General features: G+C 36.7%; 1 protein-coding gene across 4 annotated transcripts in view; it reads left to right on the top strand.

The window, feature by feature from the left end:
• RPS6KC1 (ribosomal protein S6 kinase C1) overlaps window positions 1-25,175 on the top strand; it is a 141,408-nt gene that overhangs the window by 88,415 nt on the left and 27,818 nt on the right. For 3 of the 4 annotated variants that reach the window (XM_074322170.1, XM_074322171.1, XM_074322172.1), the window contains 3 exons: window positions 13,958-14,005; window positions 15,222-15,354; window positions 23,447-25,036. In XM_074322170.1, the coding sequence (XP_074178271.1) occupies window positions 13,958-14,005; window positions 15,222-15,354; window positions 23,447-25,036 (1,771 nt within the window). The remainder of the gene's footprint in view (window positions 1-13,957; window positions 14,006-15,221; window positions 15,355-23,446; window positions 25,037-25,175) is intronic. The other variant, XM_074322173.1, reaches the window with a different exon arrangement.

Raw genomic sequence — 25,175 nt, 5'->3', positions numbered from 1 at the left:
TGTGCTCAAGACATACGTCTTTGGAGAATAAGTCTCTATAACATGTCAAACACCAGCTTCATGACTATATCTTATTCAATTTTATATTCTTGGCATTTAGCATAGTGATTTACAAATAAGTAGATACTATTTGTATCTAGTGTTGAAAAAAAATGAATGAATGATACCTACCTGCTCACATTACCCCCCAAAAGGTAGGACCCATTTATTCTGATTGGCCTGCCTCCTCACCGTTTCTCTGCGTGTCTTTTCCATTCCTGTTTTCTCATTCATTCATTCAGTAAATATTTATTGAGTTTCTGCTACGTGTCAGGGGATGGGATTAGCTACTAGAGATAGAATGGTGAATAAGACAACACCTCATCTCTACCCTTTTAGAGCTTGTAATCGAGTGGGAAATATAAAAAAAATGAACTGAACTTGACAATACAGTGTGAAAGTTCTTTGGGTGAAGGCAGTGCACTATTGTGAGAACATATAGGAGGGACACCTCACCTGGGATTCTGCTGAGGCTCCTTAGAGCACACGAAGCAAAGACATGAGGGGGGAGTAGGACTTAGCTCACAGAACAGTGTTCCAGGCTGCAGGTGTGGGAGGTTCGGGGAGCATGCCTTCTCTCTAGCTTCTTCGACTCTAAAATCTTCCTTCTCGCCCACCCATATTTAGTCCATTCTTCAAGACAGCTGACAGCTTACCTCCTCCTTAACTCTTAACACTCATCTTTCCTTTCTTTGAATGAAGTTTAGCATTCAGTTGTGTGTTATTTTCACTCCTATTATTTTAGCTGCCTTAAATGTATTGTTAACCTGTCCTAGAGGGCAGGAACTGTATCTCATATTCCTTTTTATTTCCTCTGATAATGCCTAATTGAATAGAATGCTGTCCATGCAGTAAGAATTCAGTAAGTGCTTGCTGAATAGTTGTGAAGGGAACAAAGAGACGATATACAGGTTTTAAGATTCCAAATACTCTTGAGTCTGCGCCTCAAAATGTACTAATGTACTACACCTGCAGGATCAGAGCAAGAGGGTAGTTTGAACTGAAAACTGTCAGAACATTCCTCCTCCTCCCCTTCCACCTTCTCTCACCGCGTACAGCTATAGATTATTGACAGGGCACTTTGTTGCAGTCAATGAACTTGTCAATTTGGGAATGAGGGTTGTGCCTTGGTGTTTCATATATGCTTTAAAATGTTTTCGAATTTTTCAGAATGTGAACACATTGTATTCTTACACTAAATAAATTTTCTAGGTCAGATTAAATCGTTGTTAACTTCTAATCATTACAGAAGTTCAGCTCCATCTGCTATAAGAGTACAAAACTCATTAAAAACATTAAAAAATAATAACTTCCTTGCCCTTGAGGCATTTTCTTCTGAATCGGAAACAGGCTACCTTTGACTTTGGCAACTTAGTTGAATATGTATTGATTTACTTGAAGATGTAGCCTCTGTATCCATCATCATTATTAAATAGCATTTATTAACTGTCGCAAGTAGACACCACTAATTTTGAACACTATGTAAAAACTGTGGACGTATTCACTGCTTTTGGGGGACGTATGTCAGTTTTCAGGGCCTACAAATTGATTTGAACATATTTATAGAGCACATCTAGCAGTAGAATGAAAATATTAGACCAGGGTATGAATACAGTTTATATCAGCACTAGAATATTAGGTTTTTCTAGCAAATGCAAATAAGAAGGGATCTAAAGCTAAATATAGCAGACTGTACTTTTAATTGCATTAATTTCATCTAAATTTAACAGTGTTAAATCATTATCCCAAGTGAACTCCAGAATTCAAACCAGAGAAATTGTATAAATGGTTTCATTATGGAATTGAATGGCATGAGCTGAACTTGGTCCTATAAACCCAGAACTTCAGAGTTTTCGTCTGTCTCTACTCTTTGTGGCCTTGGGCAAGTTGCTTCACAGAAACAGAAAACAGACAATCAAAATGAGAATGACAAAGGTGCAGAAATCTAGCTTTTAAAGCCTTTGGATCTGAGAAGAGCTTCCTAAGTGGATGTTTTTCCTAGCTCTTCAGCATTTCTGTTTTAAACCCAATTTTTCTTTTGTGTTCTGCCTTCTGCTGTATTTATACCCAGTTTTCTTACAAAGACACACAATGTCCTTTGGAAGCAGGTTTTATGAAGTAATAAATATATAGGCCTAGGATTTGAAAATTAAACAAAATGAAACTTTTTTTCGTATCTATATGGCATTTCTGTGATCACTTCATTGTTCACAAATCATTAACCTCACATGCTGGTCTGAGACATCATTGAGGAATAATAGCCCACATTTACTGACATTGGTTAATAGGAATATAAGAAATTGTAAATTAATGTTTGTGGTTGGAATAATTACTTCTTGGACTCTTTTCTGGAGAATAACATGTGTTTTGCATGGCAGGACTAGTTTTAGCTATTTGCCTCAAGATGAATAATCCAGAGGTTTGGCCAAGTGGCTTTTAGATGGGAAATGGAGAAACATTTTTATCTACTGATCCTAATATTAGTCTGTCAAAGGAAACAAACTTTGCTAATCATTTTTCAATGTCCCTTAGAGGAATGAAACAATGTAAGCTTTGAATTTTGAGTAAATTACCTCTATTTGCAAATCTGTTTCAGTACCACCAAAATATGTTTATTTTCTTTTTCTAATTGTATGATTCATAATATATTCATAACATCTTAGAAAATAAAGTTATTCTGGTAGCATTGACTCTATTTTTAGCTACCATAATGACAAACTACGATCCTTAGAAAGCAATCATCATAATTATTATTGAAGTTACTGAGTATACAAAGCCGTAAATTGAGTTCACATGGGGCATACACACAGTACAGTATTGTTTTAGGTAATAGAGACTATACCTGGTTGCATTCAACAGGTTATAGTTGTATTCAGTTTAAATAGTGGACAGGACAAATGGGATTCATGATGCCCTAATTTTAAATTATGACTACTTCCCTATGGAACTCTTGAAGAACTTTAAAAAATCTGGATTAAGATTATAACTAATGCAAACTAAATGTATCTGTTGCTGTTACAGACCAAGAATAAGAAGGTACTTTTTGCATTCTTTTCTAAAAAAAAAAAATATTTTTTATATTGATTTTTTTTAGCTGCATTTAAAATACTAAAACAAACAAACAAACAAAAAAAATCAAAGATGAAGCACAAGAAAATTTCATATTAGTAAATTTCTTTTAAGTTGAATCTATGCAAGTTATTCAATATTATAATGGAATGTAGTCAGGTTCTTGAAGTTCTCTGTTTTTAGTATTTTAAAAGATAACACAGTATTTTTTTCTACTATATGAGCTATTGTGGTCATTACCATAAATAAATGGCATTTTTGAGTAGCCAGAAATCAGTTTTTAATTGGTATTTTGTGGATTTTATAAAACCTCGTCTCATATTCCACTTTCCTCGAGTAACATTTGGATTGTGGGTGTGATGGTACCCAGAAAACAAAACTCTCAAAACAAAGTGCTTTATTTTATGAGTATATAAAAAAATACATACCTTTGTTATTATTCATAGACAGACTGATCAGCACACCTTAGATTTTCTATTTCATTTTATTCATTGTATGCTTATTTAGAATAAAATTGTAGGTGATTTTCAATGTGACTACATCCCCCCGTCCCTTTTTAAAGGAAAACTATCACATTTACTTAAAGTACTTGAGTAAATTCCATTAGAAGTAGTGTTTCCCTTGTCTTGTTGTTCAGCCGTTAGAATCCCCTGTGACCTTGGGCACATATTCTAAAGGGTGACTAGATGGTTCGTGATGTGCTGTATCTTCTGGTAGCTTGCCTGTTGCCTGCCTCTGGGTTCGTCCTCCCCCTTATGCTGACTTAGGCAGTATCTCTTCAGTCTCTTATCTTGGGGCTTTGATGCATATGTTCTGAAGGTGGCCATAGCGACTTTGGGTAGCAGCAGATGGCAAACCTTCAGGCTGCCACCGGCTATACTGGTGTTAAGTTGGAAAGTTAACGTTTGATGAAGAGTCAGTAGTGCATATGAAAGAGCTTTCACTGCTGAAATATCTTTTAATTAAAAAATTAGCATATTAAAACCTTTATAAATGTCTGGGCATTTAAAGAAATCTAAAAGTAGTTGTTTTCTTATAGAGAAATTAGTTATTTACCAACATAGTTTTGTGTTGCTTCCTCTTCCTAATGTCCTTTTCCTCCTGTTCCTGCTGCAATTTGTCTGTAGTTAAGACAGATCCTTAGATATCTTGAAATAGGGGATGTTTTTTAGGAGTTAAAGGTGTTTGGATAAACATTTAAAGTATACTTTGATTATGGTATGTTGGATTTTAGTAACGAGAAAGAAATGTGGATCGTGAGTACTATATACAAACAGACTGTAGATTCAGTCTGTTTCCGACCTTTGAAGATATTTCTTATATATAGAAGCCTGGACAACTCAACCTGCCTCAAAGAGGAACATGTTTCTCTTTGTTCGGAGTTGGTTGGTGATTTTTTGATTGCCATCAATCCACAAAGTACTACCCTCTTTGGATTGTTTGTTCACTTCATGATAATGTGCCATGTTGAAAGTTCTAGTGTAACTAAGACTGATGAAATGCCAAAGGACTTTTTTCTTTCTATTTTCCTTTAAATCCTAGGAGTACCTTTTATGCTTTCCTGAAAATAGATCCTTGGAGTAGTAAATGAAAATATCCTTTAGACTAGAGGTTATAAGTATCCATGTCGAATTTTCCTCTTTATACTTCAGTTCTCCTCATTGAAACCTTTGTGCGTATATGACCACCAAGAACAGATTGGTCTCATGGCAAAACATGAGAGAAGTGCCTCTACACAGTCTGTTCATGCTGACGCTCTTGATGCTGCAGCTTCTGACGGGCTAAAGCTGTAGGCTCAACATCTTCTGTTTTGGAGTTGCTGGGCAGTGGTACAGGGAACACTGCTAGGCTTCTGATGCCAAAGCAAGAGACATTTAGACCCCAGTGGGGAGAATTGTTGGTAGTAAAGGTCACCTATTTCTTGTTTTCTGGTAGTTGAATTTTTATAAGGGATATCTTGTGAGAATAAGGTATGGAATGAACAACTAACAGTAGAAATACATTTGGAATATTATAAGCATACAAAATGATACGGGTTTTTAGCAGTGAATATAACTAACATTTGAATATCACCATGTGGTCTTGGGGGGAAGCAAAGATCTGCTGCTCTAGGTTTTTTGAAATCCATTTCTGCAAACGAGTAACATTACCAGCTCCTGCAATGCCGCCAAGATGAATTTAGTTTATAACTCACCTAATAATGGTTGTTAAGGATGGACTATTTTAAGAGCATACAGTAAGTAAAATCTTACTCATCTGAAACTATGTCGAGAAAATGTGTCTCACTTGCAGAATTGGGCTTGTATATTTTCTCTGGCTTCCTTATGTTGCTCCCTTTCTTTTCTGGTATGTTATTTATGTGTGAACGCCCTGTAGTAAAACTTGCACGATTGAAGTTCAGATTGTATGTAGCACATATAATAGTACTGTGACACCACTAAGGGAAAGGCTGTGTTTGTTGAAGATAAGTGGAAGTTTGTTGAAGATAACTCCCTCTGTAGACTTTTCTTAAACATTTTTCTAACTTTTATTAATTATTCTGGAGTCCTGTGAAGTAACAGGCACCAAAGTAGAGACAGACGTTCCCTTAAATTACCCAGGTAATCTTTCTTTTTAAAGGAATTGGAGCTGAAGTTATTTTTAGAGACTTACAGACTTTGAATGTCAACATTGAAATTAAATCTCTAAAAAGATTCAAGAATGGGTGACACTTAATCTTCAGCGAAGGGAGCTGTCTCTACTTGCTTCCTCACCACAATCATTGTGTCTTTATAGTAGCACCTTTCTCTTTTCTCCAAATTTATTCTTCATTTGCTTAAAAAATCATCATTTGATGCTTTCGATATACTCCCCCACTCTCCCTGTCTTTCAAGGTGGAACCTAGTTAAGTATTAGACCTTCCCAATCATAATTAACAAACAGACCCAGACCTATAGTCAGTTGGAGCTTTTCCTACTGCTGTTAGGAAAGAGAAGTGGACAAGTCTCAATGTGCTGTGGAACTGAAGAACAAATGAGGCTAGTCCTTACAGGATAAGTTGTCTGCTTTTTTTCTCCCAGTGAGGAGCAGTCATTCTGTATATTATTACTACGGGCAAAGACGGAGTAATCTCTTCCGTTAGACCATATGTTAATATAGTGCTGATAAGCAAGCGTGAAAAATGGAAGGGAGAAATACATTAATTGTATTCTCTCAATAAGGTGTGCTATCCAAGATAATTATTTCATGACAGTTTTAGTTATAGTACTTGTTTTATTATGAAATAAAAGGTGGTTTTAGGAGCCTTTTATTGGAAAGACAATTGTATCAAATTAGTACCAAATTAGATTTTTGTCTTCACAAAGGTGAGCAAACCCATGAGTAGTTTTTAAATTGATGTGTTCTAGTCCACAAATGAACAAATCCTGTTTGAGGGTTAAAGAAGCTATTATTTTGTCCTTTATGCTGACAGCTTCATTACAGATTGGCCTACTGTTGGCATTACAAAAATGTTTAGCTCCTTATGATCTTTGTGCGTGCATCTGTAATATTAATGCAGCTCCACAGCACTGTTCATTAAGAAATGACTTTAAATGAGGTTGAAGCGTGTACATGTGGAAAGATAGAGATGTTAAATGCAGTCGTTTCTCTTTGTATACAGCCGTATGGCTAATAATTTCCAAGTGGCTTAAGCTCCTGTTAGCAGGAGTGCTGGTGTGTTAAGAATGGCTCTATAAATAACTTTAAGAACTGAAGTTGAAGGTGCTTCTTTTAAAGACTATTGTTAACTAAACATTATTGCCAAACAGATGGAAAGCATTCAGCAGCCTGATGTTTTTTGGGTCTAATTATATTATCACCAGCCCTATACGGCTCAGTTGAAGAGGTGTATCCAGAGGCCAATTTATAATCATTTAGCCAACACCTGTTTGGGAGAAATTGACAGTCAAAGGGCACATTTTAAAAAAAATCACATATGTTCTTGTGTTTATTGCCTCAATGTGAACGTTGTCTAGCTGCAAACAAACTTGGTAGGAGAAGAAAGTAAAATGTAAACAAAGCAGCACTTCCCAGCCACGTTTATCGATCTTAATTTGGCCTTTTTATCTGATCCACTTCGTGCTTCATGGTTAAGTGAGGCCAGCAAAGAGATATCACTTCTGATTTATGCATGTATATTCTGTTCAGTCAATTAAGAGGTTTCTGGTAGGGACGAGAAGTTCTTTCCTTTGTAAAGATTCCATACCTTTTACGAGTGAAACGTTTTCAATTTCATATAGGTGAGATGTATCTTATTTAAATAGGATTGACATTCTGGTGAGTAGCTTACAAGAGTCACACAACAAGTGAGATTTAAGGTACCCTACATGTCTTCACAGGCTCAATGGTCATTGAGTCCTTTTTTGGCGGAGAGAGGGCCCTGGTATCTCCTTTTGCTCTCATGGTGTGTTAATTTAACTATCAAGGTTCAAGTTCTTTAAATGTGTTTCCATGCCATGAAGGTTCAAGATTGGTGGCGCATGTAGCTAAAAGGAAATTATGGAGAGAATAGATCTACGTATCTATTTTTTTTGCAGTTGTTTTATTAAAAGTGAGTGCTCTAATTTTTAAACAATTATTTTTTTCAGTTATAACTGACATTTAATATTATTTTATATTTGTTTCAGGTATACGTCATAGTGGTTAGACATTTACATAATTTATGCAGTGATCCCCTGATTAGTACCAACCCGGCATTATACATAGTTGTTGCAACATTATTAACTATATTTTCTGTGCTGTACTTTACATCTCCATGACTGTTTTGAAGCTATCAATTTGTATTTCTTAATCCCTTCATCTATTTCACCCAGCTCCCCAACCCCTCTCCTCTCTGATAACCATCAATTTGTTCTATGTATCTGTGAGTCTGTTTCTGTTTTGTTTGTTTATTTTATTCTTTAAATTTCACATATAAATGAGATCATATAGTATTTGTCTTTCTCAGTCTGACTTATTTCACTTAGCATAATACCCTCTAGGTCCATCCATGTTGTTGCAAATGGTAAGATTTCATTCTTTTTTATGGTTGAGTAACATTCCATCGTACAAATGTACCACATCTTTACCCAGTCGTCTTTTGATGGGCACTTGGGTTGCTTCCATATCTTGGCTATTGTAAATAGTGCTTCAGTGAACACAGGGGTGCATGTGTCTTTTCAAATTAGTATTTTTGATTTCTTTGGATAAATACCCAGAAGTGGAATTGCTGGGTCAGAATTCTATTTTTAATTTTTTTGAGGAACTTCCAAACTGTTTTCCATAGTGGCTGCATCAATTTTCAATTCTACCAACAGTACACGAGGGTTCTCTTTTCTCCAAGCCTCACAAACACTTGATGTTTGTTGATTTATTGACGATAGCCATCCTTTCTATTCAGGTCCTCTGCCTATTTTTCAGTTGGATTGCCCCTTTTTTTTTTTTTTTTTGTGTGGAGTTGTATGAGTTCTTTATAAATTTTGGATATTGACGCCTTATCAGATGTATCATTGGTGAATATTTTCTCCCATTCAGTAGACTGTCTTCATTTTGTTAGTGGTTTCCTTTGTTGTGCAAAAAGTTTTTAGTTTGATGTAGTCCCATTTGTTTATTTTTTCTTTTGTTTCCCTTGTCCAAGGAGATAGATCGGGAAAAGTATTACTAAGAGCAATGTCAGAGTTTACTGCCTATGTTTTCTTCTAGGAGTTTTAAGGTTTTGGGGTCTTACATTTAAGTCTTTCATCCATTTTGAGTTGATTCTTGTATATGGTGTACCAACTCTTTCATTTTAGTATTTTTCCTTTTTCTGACATATTTCTCTGTTGAAAGATTTGTGTATGTCACCTCCGTTTTCTTATCGCCCGTTATTAACTCAGAGGAGTCTGGCTTCTGTCCCGACCAATTCACTGCATAATGTGGTATTGAAGGTTACTTTCAAAAAAGGCCCAGCTTGATACCCAGAGACAAATTTCAATATTAAAAGGCTGGCAGACAGGAAGTTCTGTGGGATTAAGAGATTCTGGAAAAGGAAAACCAACGAAAAAGAACAGGTAATGAAGATACAGTCCTACGACCGACAAAGAAATATCCAGAAGCTATTAACACAAAAGAACAAACAATCCATATGCCCAAAATAGAAATTGATGGATTTGGGGAGTGATAGTATTGCAAAGTTCACTGAGGAGATATATTAATTCTGCCTTTGTTTATTTCTATTATTTACAATACACTAGCTTGTATACCATTCCTTGAACTCAACTAAATGTTTCTGCTTATTATATTCCACGCACTATTTTAGGTCCTTGAGATATATCACAAGACAAAACATCCCTAGACTCAAGGAGCTTATATTCTAGGAGGCATATATTAGGTTTTTGTCACTGTTTAATCTAGTTAACACGTTGCGTACGGATCACGAGAATCTTCGTTTTTTTCCTGAGCCATGCGTTAAGGACGGATAATGAGACTTCTCGTTTTTACTGTTGACTCTTTTTACTTTGCATATTTTATTGAATTATTTGTAGAATAATTATTTATAGAATAATTTATTTGTAGAATATTATTTATAGAAAAATAATAAATGACATAGAAGCACTTACGCTTTAAAGAGAAGAGTGCATTTTAAAGTAGTTTCTTTTAAAAACCTGCCGGAACAGAGGGGTATGAGGGATTTAAACTCTGCCGTACGCAACGTGTTAATAAAAGGTAACAAAATAGAAAGAGCAATAGATGTTAACAGAAAAAAAGACAAGAAGGAAATGAAAATAAGAAAATAAGCATGAAGATATATGAAGAGTTAAAGCTGTCCACAAAATGTAGGTTGCTCCTTCCATTCGGGGGTGGTGCTTGTTTCCCTGCCTTTTGAATCTGGGCTGAACTGGTGACTGTTTTAACCAATGGAATGCGGTAGAAGGGATGCTGTGCCAGCTATGGGTCTAAACCTTTAAGAAGCCCCGCCAGGCTCCATGTTTAAGAGTCTGGGAACTCTGAGAAATGCAGCTACACCAAGGAGAGATCATGTGGAGAGGCCACAGTGGAAGGAGAGCCCCTGAGACAATACAAAGAGAAAGAGAGGTCTGACCACCCTGGCTGAGCCCAGGCGCCATGGCCCCATCATGGAAGTACAACAGTTTGGTTGTTTCAGCCAAGTCAATCCCCCAGATGACCACAGCCCCAGGTGACATTACATGAAACAGACCATCCAGCTAATCCCAGTCAACGCACAGAATCCTGAAAGGTAAAAAATGGTTGCTATAAGTCACTACATTTCAGGATAGCTAATAATGCAACAACACAACCACAACAGGAAGTGGTAGCTGGAAGTGAGGTCTGTGTTACAGAAACCTGCAACTGCATGTTGGCTCATTTTTGCATCAACTTCGCTAGGTCATGGTACCCATGTGTGGATATTTGGTCAAATGCATCTGGATATCGCTGTGAAGGTATTTGTTTAGATGAGAGTCACATTTAAGTCAGTAGACTTTGACTAAAGCAGATTACTCTCCATAATGTGGATGGGCCTCATTCAATCAGCTGAAGGCCGACATCCCCTGAAGAAATAGGAATTCTGCAAGCAGACTGCCTTCAGACTTGAACTGCAACATCAGCTCTTCCCTGGGTCTCCAGCCTGATTGCCTACCTTGCAGATGTTGGACTCACCAGCCTCCACAATCACGTGATCCAAGTGATCCAATTCCTTAAAATCTCTCTCTCTCTCTCTCTCTCTCTCTCTCTCTCTCTCTCATTCTCATTCTGGGCGACCCTACTACTACAATGTGGCATTAGCCCTGGGGAGCAGCCATAAGTAAGGTCTCAAGGACACTGTTCATGAAGGCTGGATGGACACAAAATTCAGACATAAATAGTATAGCTTTGCAGTTAAAGAGGAAGAACCATGTAACCAGACTGTTAGGGTTTCAATCTCACCTACACTGCTTTTTAGCTTTGTGGGCATGATCAAGCTAACAGTTTTATGTTTGCTTCCTCCTCTGTAAAACTGATTAATAAAAGTATACCTACCTCATTGAATTGTCGAGAGCATGACATCATTTCATGCTTTAAAACCCAGCATAGTGCCTGGTATGCAGTAAGTGTTCCAGTTGCATTCTCGTGTCTTTGTGGAGAATGCTCAATTATAAATCTCTAGTCTCGACTTAATTTCTAAGCTCCATTCCCCTATTACCGTCTACCTTCCAAACTTTCATACCTGAATTCATTCACTTATATTTATTGAACATTTACTATGGGAGACACATGTGTTGGAAGAAATGCAGTTTTGCCATGTACAGTTTTCTATTGCTGTCATAACAAGTTACCACAAACTTAGCGGCTTAAAACAACTAAATTTGTTATGTCACAGTTCTTCAGATTGGAGGTCCTGCAGGGGTCACTTTGGGCTAAAATCCAGGTGCTGGCAGTGCTGCATTCCTTCCTGGAGGCTCTGGGGAAAAAAAATTTACTTTCAGGCTCATTCACGTGCTGGCTGAAGTCTTCTTTTTTGTCTTTTGTGGTTGTAAGACTGAACTCTCTTCCTTGTCTGGCTTTCAGCAAATGGCTGGTCTTTGCTCCTAGAAGCTGCCTGTTCTCATGCTTGCTATGAGCTTCTAGAGGCCTCTCACTAGTGCTTACCTGTGGGCCTCTATATCAGAGCCAGCAACCGCGCACGCCTCTCATACCTTGAATCTCTCGGATTTCCTCTCCTGTTATGTCATTTCTGTACTTTCCACTTCTGGCCAGTGACAATTCTGTACTTTCAAAGGTTCATGTGATTTGATTGAGCCCACTCCGGTAATCCAGGATAATCTGTTTTACGATCTGGACCTTCATTACCTCTGCAAAGTCCTTTTTGTCAGTAACATCACATATTCACAGGTTCTGGACATTAAGGGATGAACGTCTTTGGCAACCATTATTCTGCCTACAACATAAAACCAAATTGGAGGGTTAGAAATGCTACAATAGAAGTTGGTACTGTATACAAGTGGGAAAACAAAGGAAGGAAAGAATCAGTGTTACTGAGAGATAGACACTTGAGCTGAATGTGGAAAGATGAGCACTTGTTTGGTAAGTGGTGGGCGGGCATTTCAGGGAGACGCCGTAATATAGAGGCAGCAATAATAATAACCAGCCATACCAAGCACTTTTACAGGATTAGCTCACTAAAATTATCACATATGGTAGGCACCATTATTATCTAGCATTATAGCTTCTACAGGTGAAGCTGTAATGTCTTCATAGTTAGAGTAGAAATGGTAAAATGATCTCATTGGGTAGTTGAAAGAATTAATATTGATTACACGTGGCTAAAGCTTAGTACATAGCAAACACTTAAAGCATGGTAGGTGAGAGAGAGTGGAGGGTAGATAAGAAAAATACTCAGGAGGTAGAATTGACTGGACTTGGTCACTGCTCGTGAAGGTAGGGCACAGGAAATTCTTGGTGATGCGTGGAACTTTGTGGTTTGTGGGGGTTCCGTGGATGGCAGTGTGGTTCAGTGCTGCAGGAGGAGCAACAGGATTTTGGTTTGTTTTTAGTAGGGACAGGGCTTTGGGAAGAGGAAGGGGTGAGGTCAGGAGATATCTGCGGGAATATTCAATTGAAATTAAACGGAGACATACACACTGTGTCAGACACTCAGAAGAGAGGTCAAAATTTATCCTGTCTAAAATGGAAGTTACCATGCTTTTCTCACACTGACTCCCCATCTTAACTGGCCTGTTTCTTCTCACCATTTTTTATTTTCTTGAGCTTGACATCTTTTGTTTTCATCCTTGACTCCCAGTTCTCTGGAATTGGAGGAAAAACCCCTGTGTATAGTGTTCGCAGATTTCTGTGGTGTAAATGCTCCCCCACCATAGCCCATTTCAGATGGTGGCTACTTTTGTGCTACATGGCACAGTTTGACTTGCTGCAACAAAGACCGCATGGGCCTGCAAAGCCTAAAATATTTACTATCTGGATATTTACAGAAAAAGTTTGCCAACCTCTGATATAATGTATGCAAAATAATAGAATATTAATATGGTAGGATAATTCCCCTTCTCTCCCTTCCATCCAGATGGGTGAGGGTAATGTGTAGTTTGAGTGGGCAGTGTGTGAGGTTATGAAAGGTCTTGAGGTCATTTTTTGGACTAAGGCCTGTTTTCTGAATGAGTGGAGTGATGTGGTCTACTTCCGTTTGGGAAAGAAAACCATAGGGCAGACCATAGGGCAGCAAAGATGGAAGCAGAGAGCTGTTGGGAGGCCATTGTGATGATTCTGGTGAGTCTTTGTTTGGATCAGGGTAATAGCTGTAGAAATGGGGAGGCGAGTTCAGATTCCGGATACACTCTCAAGATAGAGCTGACAGGATTTGCTGATGGAAAAGAGAAGTTCAGGGTGAGTCCAGGATGGAGAAGTAGTACAAGAAGAATACCTTAGAGCCTGAGTTATTGAGATCACACTGTAGCCAGTTGCTATGCAAAGGATTTTAGGAAGAAAATTGAGACTTCAGTATTTCCTGTAAAATGTCTTTTTACTTCTTAACCATAAATGTTTCATGAGGAAAAATTCTTTGTCTAAATAATTTTTCCTTTACTTTTAAGAAACATTTTAAAATAAATCTAGGAAACTCAGTAATGTTTCCAATATATGGCATTTTTAGAAAAGGAAACCATAATAAAGTTCACTTTAGATAAGACTGTTTTTTAATCCTGTGATTTGGTGGCTTTAAAAAAACATCTATTCAGAAATGAACAATCTTGGCAGAGTCAATTCCAATACTTCCCCGCAAATCCTAAAAGTATAGTTTTAATAAGTTATGAGTTAATGTTTCATTGTATTATGAATAAATTATTACTCATCTTTTATGTAGGTTTTACTTGTAATGGACACAAGGACAGAACAGACATTCATTTTAAAAGTAAGTAGAATTTGTACATTTAACGAAAATAGAAATTTATTTTCAACCTTAGCTTCTGAAAGAAAAATTATTTAATATTTTTTTCTTGGGTGTTTGAATGTTCTTTTATGTTTGTGGTGATCTGTATTTATTTTATTTTTTTGTCCTTCCATCACAGTTGATATATACTCTACAGTATATGTTTAAAAGCGTTTTAAGGAAGAGAGCATGGAGGAAATAATATGGATACATTGAAGACTCGTTTCATGCTGTTTAAATGTGTAGTGTATAGTTTAAATAACTCTCTAATGCATTTTGTATAATTTGTGAAGACCACTTACAGTCTCACCTTTGATTATGATTAGTTCTTAAGTGCTAAAATTTTAAAGTCTTTGTTACAGGTATTTGGGAAATGTTATCAACATCCCTGGTCCTCTTTGATCTAAATTCAATTTGATTTTCCATGTAACTCAATTTGCAATTAAATGAAAAAAGAGAAAAACCCCTCAATTTTTTAATTTCGAAATTGTATTTGAAATGGATTGTGACAGTACATATTCTAAAAGTATCCCAGTTTAAGCATTGCCACAGAATCTAGAATTAATCAATTTCACATTAATTTCGTATTTCTTTTTCTGATACTTTTGCTTTTACTTATCAGCATGGCAGGTCGCGTTGACATATACTAAAACAAATTTCTTTTTATGAGTGTACTTTATCACTGACATTTCCCTAGATTTTCAAAACAAGGTATGACATCGGAAACTACATACATTTGTTTCTTTGGAGAAAACTTAAAATAATCTTTGTACTTTTTGGGACTAGAATTTTAGAATTACCTGTTTAATGTAGAAATACCTATTGTGGCTCAGGAATCTGAATTGATCTTACAGGGTCCACTGCTTTCAAAGATATACATACACAAGTAAAATAAAACTTAAAAGGTCATAGAGAAATAACTGTGTGTCATCTGATGACTTCGTTTGAGAGCATCTCTAATAAAAACACTGACCCACGTAATTGATTTTAATGGCAGCTTTGTGGCATCTTCCGTTCTCTGGATTCACGCCAGATGCCATCAGCAGAGCCTCCAGGGACTGAGGGGCATAGAGCAGCAGATGAGTGGATTCTCTGAAGCCCAGAGTAACTTGGATAGATTAGTTTGGTTGATAAACACAGAGCACAGCAGGCTCCAAAGGCAGCTGAGGGTACAACTGACCTTTTTGTTCTCTGTCAGGGTCTCAGGAAAAGCAGTGAATACAGCGGGAACAGAAAGACCATCATCCCCCGCCGTGTACCCAACATGGTGTGTCTGCACAAGTACATCGTTTCTGAGGAGTCGGTGTTTCTTGTGCTGCAGCACGTGGAAGGTTGGTTTGTGCTCTCAGTTGTTTATGGAACGAAGAACATCACATACCTAGCTTTGTAGTTTCTAGAATGTCCTTCTTACTTCTGTCATTACATGAGCAGATAAAACATAATGAAGCACATGTAAGGAACTGTTTCCTTATTCCTTTGCTTTCCTTCCCCACTTTGAGTTGGGAGGGAAACATCACAACCCAGGTAGGCAGCAGGTTTCATCGGAAATACGACATTCTTAGATATACTTAACTACTTACTATCTCCTAGAAGTGATCTGATATGATGAGAACTTTCAGGTGAGTGGGTGCTACGAGAGCCAAGTTTTATTTTAGAGATTTTATTTTGTTCTCTTGTTTTCTGCTGAAAGGATACGTTACTGTTAGATGACTAAAATAAAAAGCATCCCCTGAAGAATTAATTAATTCCCTCCTTTTTTAGAATGCACGGGTATTTGCTTGACATTTGACATGACCTCATTATTCTAATCTGGGTTTTTACTAATACAGCCGTTGGCATCACATATGGGTATAAAGCACAGGCATGGTACTCTGCCTTCAAACTATTTATGAAATTTCAGCTCTTAGTAGAGGGAACAGGTGGCAAAAAAAAAAAAAATACTGTGTTTTGATTTGTTTTGCCCTTTAATGCCTGAATTTAAATAATAGTCTTTTATTTAGAATGACTGAATACAGCATATAAGTATAAATTCACATAATAAATATTAACTTTTGGCTTTTAAGAGGTATTCTCAAAATAGTGAAAAAAATTAAATTATTTTTCAAATTTCATGAAGGTGTTATTTTCCTGAGAATAAAGAACTATTGTGCTTTACTAATAGGTATAACATTTGATTTTAATTCATTTTCCCAAGCAAATGAGTTATTGCTTTGCGGACTGAGGTCTCTTCTGATAACTAATGCAAGATTTTTGACGGGGGCAATAAACTATTAATACTGTTTATTATGAAGTACAGTACAAGATAACTACAGATGGAGGGAAGACCTCCATATGTGGTATTTAATAGGAAATTCAGAAGGGGCTCCATGGTCTCTCAGGTATTAAGAGAGTTAATTGCGTGTGTGAATTGGATAACTAATTCACCTTTATTCAGACATTATAGACAGCTTTTATCTGAGGATACCAGTGCATTACAGACATTATTGAATTAGAGGTCATGTCATCTGATAGCAGAATACAGCCACCTCTGGTGTGGAACAAAAATAACTTGCATAGTAATAATCCATAATAATTTAGAACAAGGTCAGTAGGATGAATGTAATTATAGTCCATATTCTATTACCCAGGGTGGATTATTCATGTTGGAGATTATCTGTGGCAAATTTTCAATCCTAGTTTACCTCTGCTGTTTGCAATTTTCTCTTCCTGTTCTTCTCTTCCTTCTCCAGTCATACTTCAGGTTTTCTTCTGCCCTCTTCTCACCTTTTCTTATACTCTCTAAGACTATTTCAACTGCATTTACTTGGTAGCATAGAAAATCTTTTAATCTGTCTTAAAGACAAAGACATAGTATGAGGCTTTGGAGAACGAGAAGTAGGCAGGAGCCTTCTATGGCAGGGTAAGGACTTTGGCTTTTATTCAAGTGTATTGGGAAACCATTGGACATTTGAAGCAGGGACAAGGTCTGATTTACATTACAAAAATATCACTGGCTATTGTAGAAAGACAAGAATAGAAACAGTGAGCAGGCTAATAAAGTAGTCTAGGCAAGGGATGATGATGGCATGGCCTTCTGGGGTACTAGCAGAGAGGCTTTGAGGGTAGAGTCCATGGTACCTGTGATGAAATTGATGTTTGGGAGAAAAGACTCCAGGGTAACTGCTCGGATTTGGTTTGAGCAATCAAGTGAGCTGGGCAGTGTGTTGTCTTTCACATGTTAGTGGTACTTTCTTTGTTACCTCTGTGAATTAGGAAGTTGTGCATATATCATAAAAAGATCACTTTCATATGCGGGATAAACTATTACTAAAATGGTAAATGTTGAACAGTTGTTTTTTTTCCATAATATGAATGCTTGAATATTTATGATTTGTGGTTTTAGCGTCCCTCTGCTTACAAAACTATTCATGATTCACATGAGTCTTTTGGACTCATTTTCTGTCCTTTTTTTAAAATTTTTTTTAATTGGGGAGTATTGGGGAACAGTGTGTTTTTCCAGGACCCATCAGCTCCAAGCCAAGTCGTTGTCCCTCAGTCTAGTTGTGGAGGGCACAGCTCAGCTCCAAGTCCAGTCACCATTTTCAATCTTAGTTGCAGGGGCGCAGCCCACCATCCCATGGGGAATTGAACCGACAACCTTGTTAAGAGCTCGCGCTCTAACCAACTGAGCCATTGGGCTGCACCCTTTCTATTTTTAATTCATTCAGTCAGAAATGAATTGAATGCTTACTGGGATACAGGCTTAGTTCTAATATGGCCATGAACAAAATAAACCAAGACTCTGCCCACGTGGAGCTTACATAATTGAGGCAGAACAAGCAATAAGCAAATATGTAAGTAAATATATATCAGCTGGAGAGAAATTAAATAAAGGAAGGGAGAAGGGTATGCCAGAAGGGTGAGGTAGGGGTTGCTATTTTATATGGAGTGGGCTCCTTATTAAGAAGAGACATTGGCTAGTGACCTGAAGGAAGTGAGAGAGGGAGCAATGTGGATACAGGAGGGAAGAATGTCTTGGCAAGAGAAACGTAGTACATAGGTCTGGAGGCAAGAGTGTACTTGGTGTACAAGAAACAGCAAGGTCAGTGTGGCTGGAACAGACTGGGAAGAGTGGCAGGAACTGAGCTTAGAAAGATGGGTAGGCAGGTGGGCAGATCTCGTGTGGTCTTATAGGCTATTTTAAGAACTTGATTTTTAGTCTGAATAGATAGGAAGTCATTAGGGGGCATTGAGCAAAGGAGGGACCTCTAAGGAGCACTCTGGTTGCTTTGTGGAAAATAGAATATAGAGGGGCACAGGCAAAAGCAGGAGACCAGTTTGGAGGTTGTTGCAGCAATCCAGGTGAAAATAGGGGGGCTGGGACAAAGTGCTGGTGCTGGAGGTGGTGAGAAATGGTTATTAGGTTCTGAATGTATTTTGAAGGTAGAACTGGCATGATTCTCGCATGACTCCAAGGTTTTGGCTCAAATAACTGAAAGAAAGGTTGTGTTGAGTAGGTAGGCAGTTGGATATACCAGACAAGATTTGAGGAGAGGAGTTTAAAATGTCCATTGTTTCTATTAATGAATGTCTTATTTTAACTCTGAGGAAGAAAACTTGGGAAAATAATTGTATTCAGTCAAAGTCATGAGTGTTATTAAAACCTTTTAAGTTCCTAAGGTTAGGGATTTTTGTCATATTCATCATACATATCCCAGCATTTAGCAGAACGCTTAGTACACAGAAAGTGCTCATTGTATAATTGTTGAATACTAAGAGAGAAGATGAATGATTAGGTTAGAAGAAAATGATTGGAAAAGCCTCCAAGTGTGGACACACCAAATAAATGGGCGATGGGAAAGAATTTCTCCCTAAGTTATTTGTGGACCCAAGGGGTGAAATTATTCTCTTTACTAACTAGCTTAAAAAATTTTAAAAACTAATATATAACAAAATAAATTTGAACTATGTAGAAGTATACAAATTAAAATTAAAATCTCCCCTCCCTATTCACTTTAATACCCAATTTCATTCTCTAGAAATAGGGGGAACATTTCTTCTGTATATAAACATATACTCCCTACCTATCTGCTTTAAAAAACCACATAAATGGGTCTTACATATCGTTCTATAGGTTGCTTTCCCGCCTCATCTTAACAATGTACCTTGGACAGCTTTCCTTTTGAGTATATATAGGTCTGCTCTAACTAAGAGAGGCAGTGTTTATAGTGTGGATCCTGGAGCCAGCACATTAGCTCCAAGGCCGGCGCAGCATTTACTAGTTGTCTGACCTTGATCAAGTTACTTCACCTTTTTGTGCCTCCATTTCCTTATCTGTAAAATAGGGATGGTAGTAATTGCCTACTTCATAGGATTGATGTGAGGATTAAATAGTTGGTACATGGTAAACACTGTGTAAGTGTTTCCACATATTGCTATTATTTTTTTATTAGGTTGGTGCAAAAGTAATTGTGGGTTAAAAGGTTAAAAATAATTTTTAAAACTACAATTACTTTTGCACCAACCTAATAATAGGTACAGAGTATTTGGTTGTGCAGATTTACCATAATTTATTTGACTACTCCCTTGTTAATTGGTGTTTAATTTGTTTCTAGTGCTTTTACCTATGTATCTTTGTGTATTTTTGTTTTGTTTTTTTGAGAACCATTTCTAGGACAAATTTATTGAAGTAGAATTTCTGGGTCAAAAGATGATTTTGATCATTGGTCCAGCAATATTTTATCATGCATATTAATTTAAAGTCCTAATTCTGGCTAAACAAATTTAACAGATTTTCTTTGCAATCTTGTAGAAAACCAATAGATTAAAATTTGATGAGAGAGAGAGAATTTTTATTAATTATGAATTGGCTATTTTCATAGCTTCATGGCTTTTTCATAGCTTTCTATGCTTCAGTGGGACTTAGAAAGGTGTCATTTATATTCCTAAAGTGTAAAAATCATGAATATGTTAGGGGTTGTCTATTTATATTTTGTGGTTTAGCAATAACGGACTTTGTTTGTTTGTTTGTTTTTAGGTTAATGTTTTTAATGTTACAATAACAAAGTTGACATTTGTGTAAGCTTGTCTATTGGGCCTGATCTTTACTCTGTAGAAAGTGAAACCTGCTCAGCTTTTGTAGGTGAGAAACTTCAATAGGAATAATCTGTTCTTGGAAGTTATGTGATTTTCAGGGTTTTTTAATTTAAAAAAAAAGTATGTGATAGGACCAAAATTTTTGTTTCTATAGCTCTATATTGAGCATTAAATTTAACTGGGCACCCAGCAAAGAATGGAGAAGAGCTAAAACAGTTTTTTTCACTTGAACATGCAAAGTTTTAATAATTCAGTGTGAGTACTTGTTTAGTCTAAGAACAAATTCCATAAAGAAAGTGCCAGCAAACACATTTAGAATTTTTTTTCACATTCCTCCCCTTTAAAAATTTTTCAATTATACTTTATATTCTATACTAGTTTATATTAATTTCAGGTGTATACATTTAGAAATTTTTATCTAATACTGAAAAAAAGGACATTAAATATGATGCCATATTTATGAATCAAAGTGCTATAAAGATGGTACCAACACATTGCTTATAGTGGTGGATTCTGGGACAACCTTTCAAGTACAAAGTTGTTTAACAACACATATCAGAAGTGCTAAAAATATTCATGCTTCTTGCTTTAGTACTTTTATTTCTGGGATTCTGTCCTGATGAAATAATCAGAGATGTCAAATATTTGTATGCAAAAGTATGTATTATTTTAATTCTAATAGTAAAAGACTGGAGTATCTTAAGTGTTCATCAATAGAGGAATATTTAAGTATATCATAATATCTTATGACATAGATGTGCTGTATAGCAATTCAAGTTCATAGTCTCATGAAAATCAGAAAATGTTTATGATATGTTAGTCATGCATAAAAAGATAAATAAATGTACTAATTAATAGTCGTTATGGGTAACATTATGTGATATAGTCTGAATCTTTTTTCTTTTTTTCTGTATTTAAAAATTTTTACAAAAAAACCGTATATTTGTATTAAAATAGGAAGAAAGTCAGACCAAACTAGTGACATTATTATCATTTGTAGACCCTTATCCTTGAAAGGTTTTAAAAAACTTGTAAAGGTGTCATCTTTTTATATCCCAATTTAATATATATTTATTTAATACCTATGATTTTACATGCTGGACAGACTCCTCTCCCTGTAGTTAGGAAGACCCTACAGTCTGGTAAAGGAGATAATAAATGCATAAAAGTAATATCAATATGAAATAGATATTGTAAATGTAATAAGAGGGACAAAATGATATAGAGGAGTCCATAGAAGATAGGAATTGTATCCAGTTAGGGAATAAAAAAAAAAAAGTAAAAACAAATTCTGAAAGACAGGCAGATATTTGGGAAATTAATAGGAAAGAAACTTCTCAGTGGTAGGTATAGTTTGAACAAAAGCCCAGCATGGGTTATATGTGGAGGAATCCAATTCAGATAGATTATGCCTTGAGTTGAAGGAGAGGACCACATCATGAGTTGATACTGTATTACTGTGGGATTCAAGTGCCCTGATGTAGCTGGTACATTATTCAATGGGTGGAAGGGATCTGGATTCTTGAATAGAAAAATGCTAAAATGGAAGATTAATTGGGCAACAGTTAGGATGGTAGAGTGAAACAGGAAGGACTTAAAGTAGAGATCTAGTTGTAGCTATAATGTTTGTTACTCCAGAAAACAAAAAGAGTGGTCAAAGGAATTAAAAGAAGAGAAAGACTATGAAAAACCTTATGGGTAGATCTTATAGGTCTTGGAAACTTGTCAGATGTAGAAAGGACAAGGAGAGAAAATAATCCAAGTTTGGTCCAAAGCTTTTGTGTCAGAGTGCTCGGAATTCAGAAAGAGGAAGTGGGGTGAAAATAAAGAATTTAGGGACATGGAATTTTAGATTTCAGTAGCTCATCCAAGTGGAGTTGGCCCAGGAATGAAGGAAGCTTTTCTTAGAACTTTACTAGATAAACTGTTTCTTGCTGACCGCTGGAAGGAGCTTTATAGCTGTAGCGACTGTCTATGTTGTGATGGCACAGGTCATTCTGATGAGTTATCATCTGAGCTCACAAGCATTGACTGAATGCCTGTTATGTCCTGCATACTGTACAAGCAGTAGATACACAAAGATGAAAAAGACTTGGTACTGTCCTCACAGTAGTAGTCACTATCTAGGAGAATTGGAAACAACATGCATCATTTTTTTTGGATTGCATACAAGAGGCCCAGCTTCACGCTTAGGCATTATTGTTAGTGTGCCACAGTAGATGTATTTGTGATTACAGGAGTGCGGTTATTGTCAAAAGACTAAAAAAGATGAAATCAACACATAGCTCCTTTTGTGCGTGAGTTTCAAGGCCATATATGAATCCTTAAACTTTAGATTGAATATGGGAAAATATTAAACACTAAGTATAATCTAGTGAGGACAGAAAGTTAGCTAAGGAAAAATGTTTCTAGTCAGTAGAGCTTTGGTAGATTTTTGATACTTAACATAGTTATTTATTTTTCATATTTATTTACTCAAAAATTCTAATTACCAAAAGAGGTTTAGTTTTTAATGGTTTAAAAAAACCCCAAAAGAATAATAAGGTGAAGTAACTTCCGAACAAATATTGCTGGTAAAACATTGGATTATTTTGTGTTTGTTTGATTTCTATGATTTCATTGAAATTGATTTTTATGATTTTGGTTTTTGTAGGTTTCTGGTATATATCAGAATACAGAATCAGAATTACAATAGCTTGCCTCATAAATGGCTGCCCAATTAATATTCCTTAATGGCATTATTTGGTCTCATACCACACATGATGTGTATGGGGAGGGGACAAAATGAGAAAAATATTATTAATATATTATTTATAATGACATAATTATATACCAGCTGTCAAATCTCCCCTCTAATCCTGGACTGAGCATTTTTTCAAAAGGGAATAATAATACAGATTTTTTTCCCCAGTGAAGTATACAGTTTTAAGTAGTGCTTATTTATGGGTTTCCACTTAACCAATGGGCCATGCTTGAAAAACTTATTACATAAACATATTAGAACGTAAGTGTTTCTAAAGCTAAATTATATTTAGCAGAAATTCAGCTTTGAGATTTCATATTAGTATTTGTTATAATTAATTTCCCTTCAAAGAAAGAAATAGGTTGTCATTTCAAAAATAATTGATATTCGGAGATATGCTTGAAACTATACTCACCAGTCAGCATTAACAAGAAGACATTTTATTAAAATGCTTGTCTTATACCAGACTTGATGTATTAATGGGTATCACTGACTGGCTTTTGATCGATTATTTGAATAGTTCTTATTTTTCTAATGGTTTTATTAAGTAACCATTAATTTGGGGACCTTAATTTTTTTTTTTTTTTGGTTATACTTGTTCACAGGTGGCAAACTCTGGTCATATATCAGTAAATTTCTAAACAGAAGTCCTGAAGAAAGCTTTGACATTGAGGAAATGAAAAAATCTTCACTTACTAAAGTCCACCTACAACAGCCAAGTTCTAGTCCTCAGGACAGCAGTAGTTTTGAATCCAGAGGAAGTGATGGCGGAACGGTGCTTAAAGTTCAGCCTGTGAAGACTAGTCTTACTCTAAGCTCTCAAGATGATAGCAACCAAGACGATGATGGCCAGGATACCTCTCCAAAATGGCCAGATTCTGGCTCAAGCTCAGAAGAAGAATGTACTACTAGTTATTTAACATTATGCAATGAATATGGTCAAGAAAAGATTGAACCAGGGTCATTGAATGAGGAGCCTTTCCTGAAGACCGAAGGGAATGATGTTACTGCCAAAGCCATTGAGAGCATCCCAGCACACCTCGCTGCTGACAGTGACAGCCCCAGCGCACAGCTGTTCGCTCATGAGCTGAAGTTCTTCCCTGCAAACAATGACCTGGAAGCAGTTAGTTCTCCAAGAACATCTGATTCCCTCAGTAGATCTAAAAACAGCCCCCTGGAATTCTTTAGGATAGATAGTAGAGATAGCACTAGTGAAATCCTAGGACTTGATTTTGGAGGAAAAATGTATAGTCTAAAGTCAGAGCCTTTGAAACCATTTTTTACGCTTTCAGATGGAGACAGCACTTCCAGGGGTTTTAATATCTGTGAAAGCAAGGTTATAGCTCAGGACACCATTAGCGGGGGCTCAGATGACTCTGTCCCAGTCATTTCTTTTAAAGATGCTGCTTTTGATGATGTCAGTGGTACTGATGAAGGAAGGCCTGATCTTCTTGTAAATCTACCTGGTGAATTGGAGCCAACAAAAGATGGTGCAGCAATGGGACCTACTAAGTTTACACAGACTAATGTAGGCATAATAGAAAGTAAACTCCTGGAAGCCCCCGATGTTTTATGCCTCAGGCTTAGTACTGATCAGTGCCAAACTCTAGAAGAAAAAGGCTCAGAGGAATTGAGTGATCCCTCTAGGCTTCAACCCCATATTGTAACAGAGAAACACTATGTACAGGGGGGTGTGGGGATGTTATTTGCAGCAGCTGTTGACCGTAGTAGTGCAGGACACATGTCTTTGTTACACAGCTCAGATCCTAACTTTCAAGGACTTGGAGCGGTTGAGTCAGCAATTACTGCAAACAATGCAGAAGAAAACTTATTTCCTATTTCTGACCCACTCTCCGGTGCTAATGAATGTAATGCGAACACAGACACTTTAATAACTGAAGAAGTCTTGCTCTTTGCAGAGCCTGCTGATGATTTGGTTGAAGAGGAACCGACTTTATTTCAGAGAACCTCTGTGACTAAGGGAGCCAGTGCGTTAGCACTAGGAGACGACCAGGAAATACATCAGATTTTTGAGGACCTTGATAAAAAATTAGCACTAAACTCCAGGTTTCACATCCCCGAGGGCTGCATTCAAAGATGGGCAGCTGAAATGGTGGTAGCTCTTGATGCTTTACACAGAGAGGGAATTGTGTGCCGCGATTTGAACCCAAACAACATCTTATTGAATGATAGAGGTCAGGAACTTGTGCAAATGCATTTCTTTTTATTCGCTGTTGCTTCCAATTAACTGAGTAGGCGTTTTATCTTGTAATTAGTATCTTCATTTCCTGTCTAGAGCTTCATTATCAGTGCAGCAAATTCACCCCCAGTAAT

This window comes from Rhinolophus sinicus, linkage group LG17 (assembly GCF_036562045.2).
Source record: "Rhinolophus sinicus isolate RSC01 linkage group LG17, ASM3656204v1, whole genome shotgun sequence".
NCBI lineage: Eukaryota > Metazoa > Chordata > Mammalia > Chiroptera > Rhinolophidae > Rhinolophus > Rhinolophus sinicus.
Note: the sequence above shows the minus strand (reverse complement) of the source record. Positions and strands in the feature narration are given on the sequence as shown.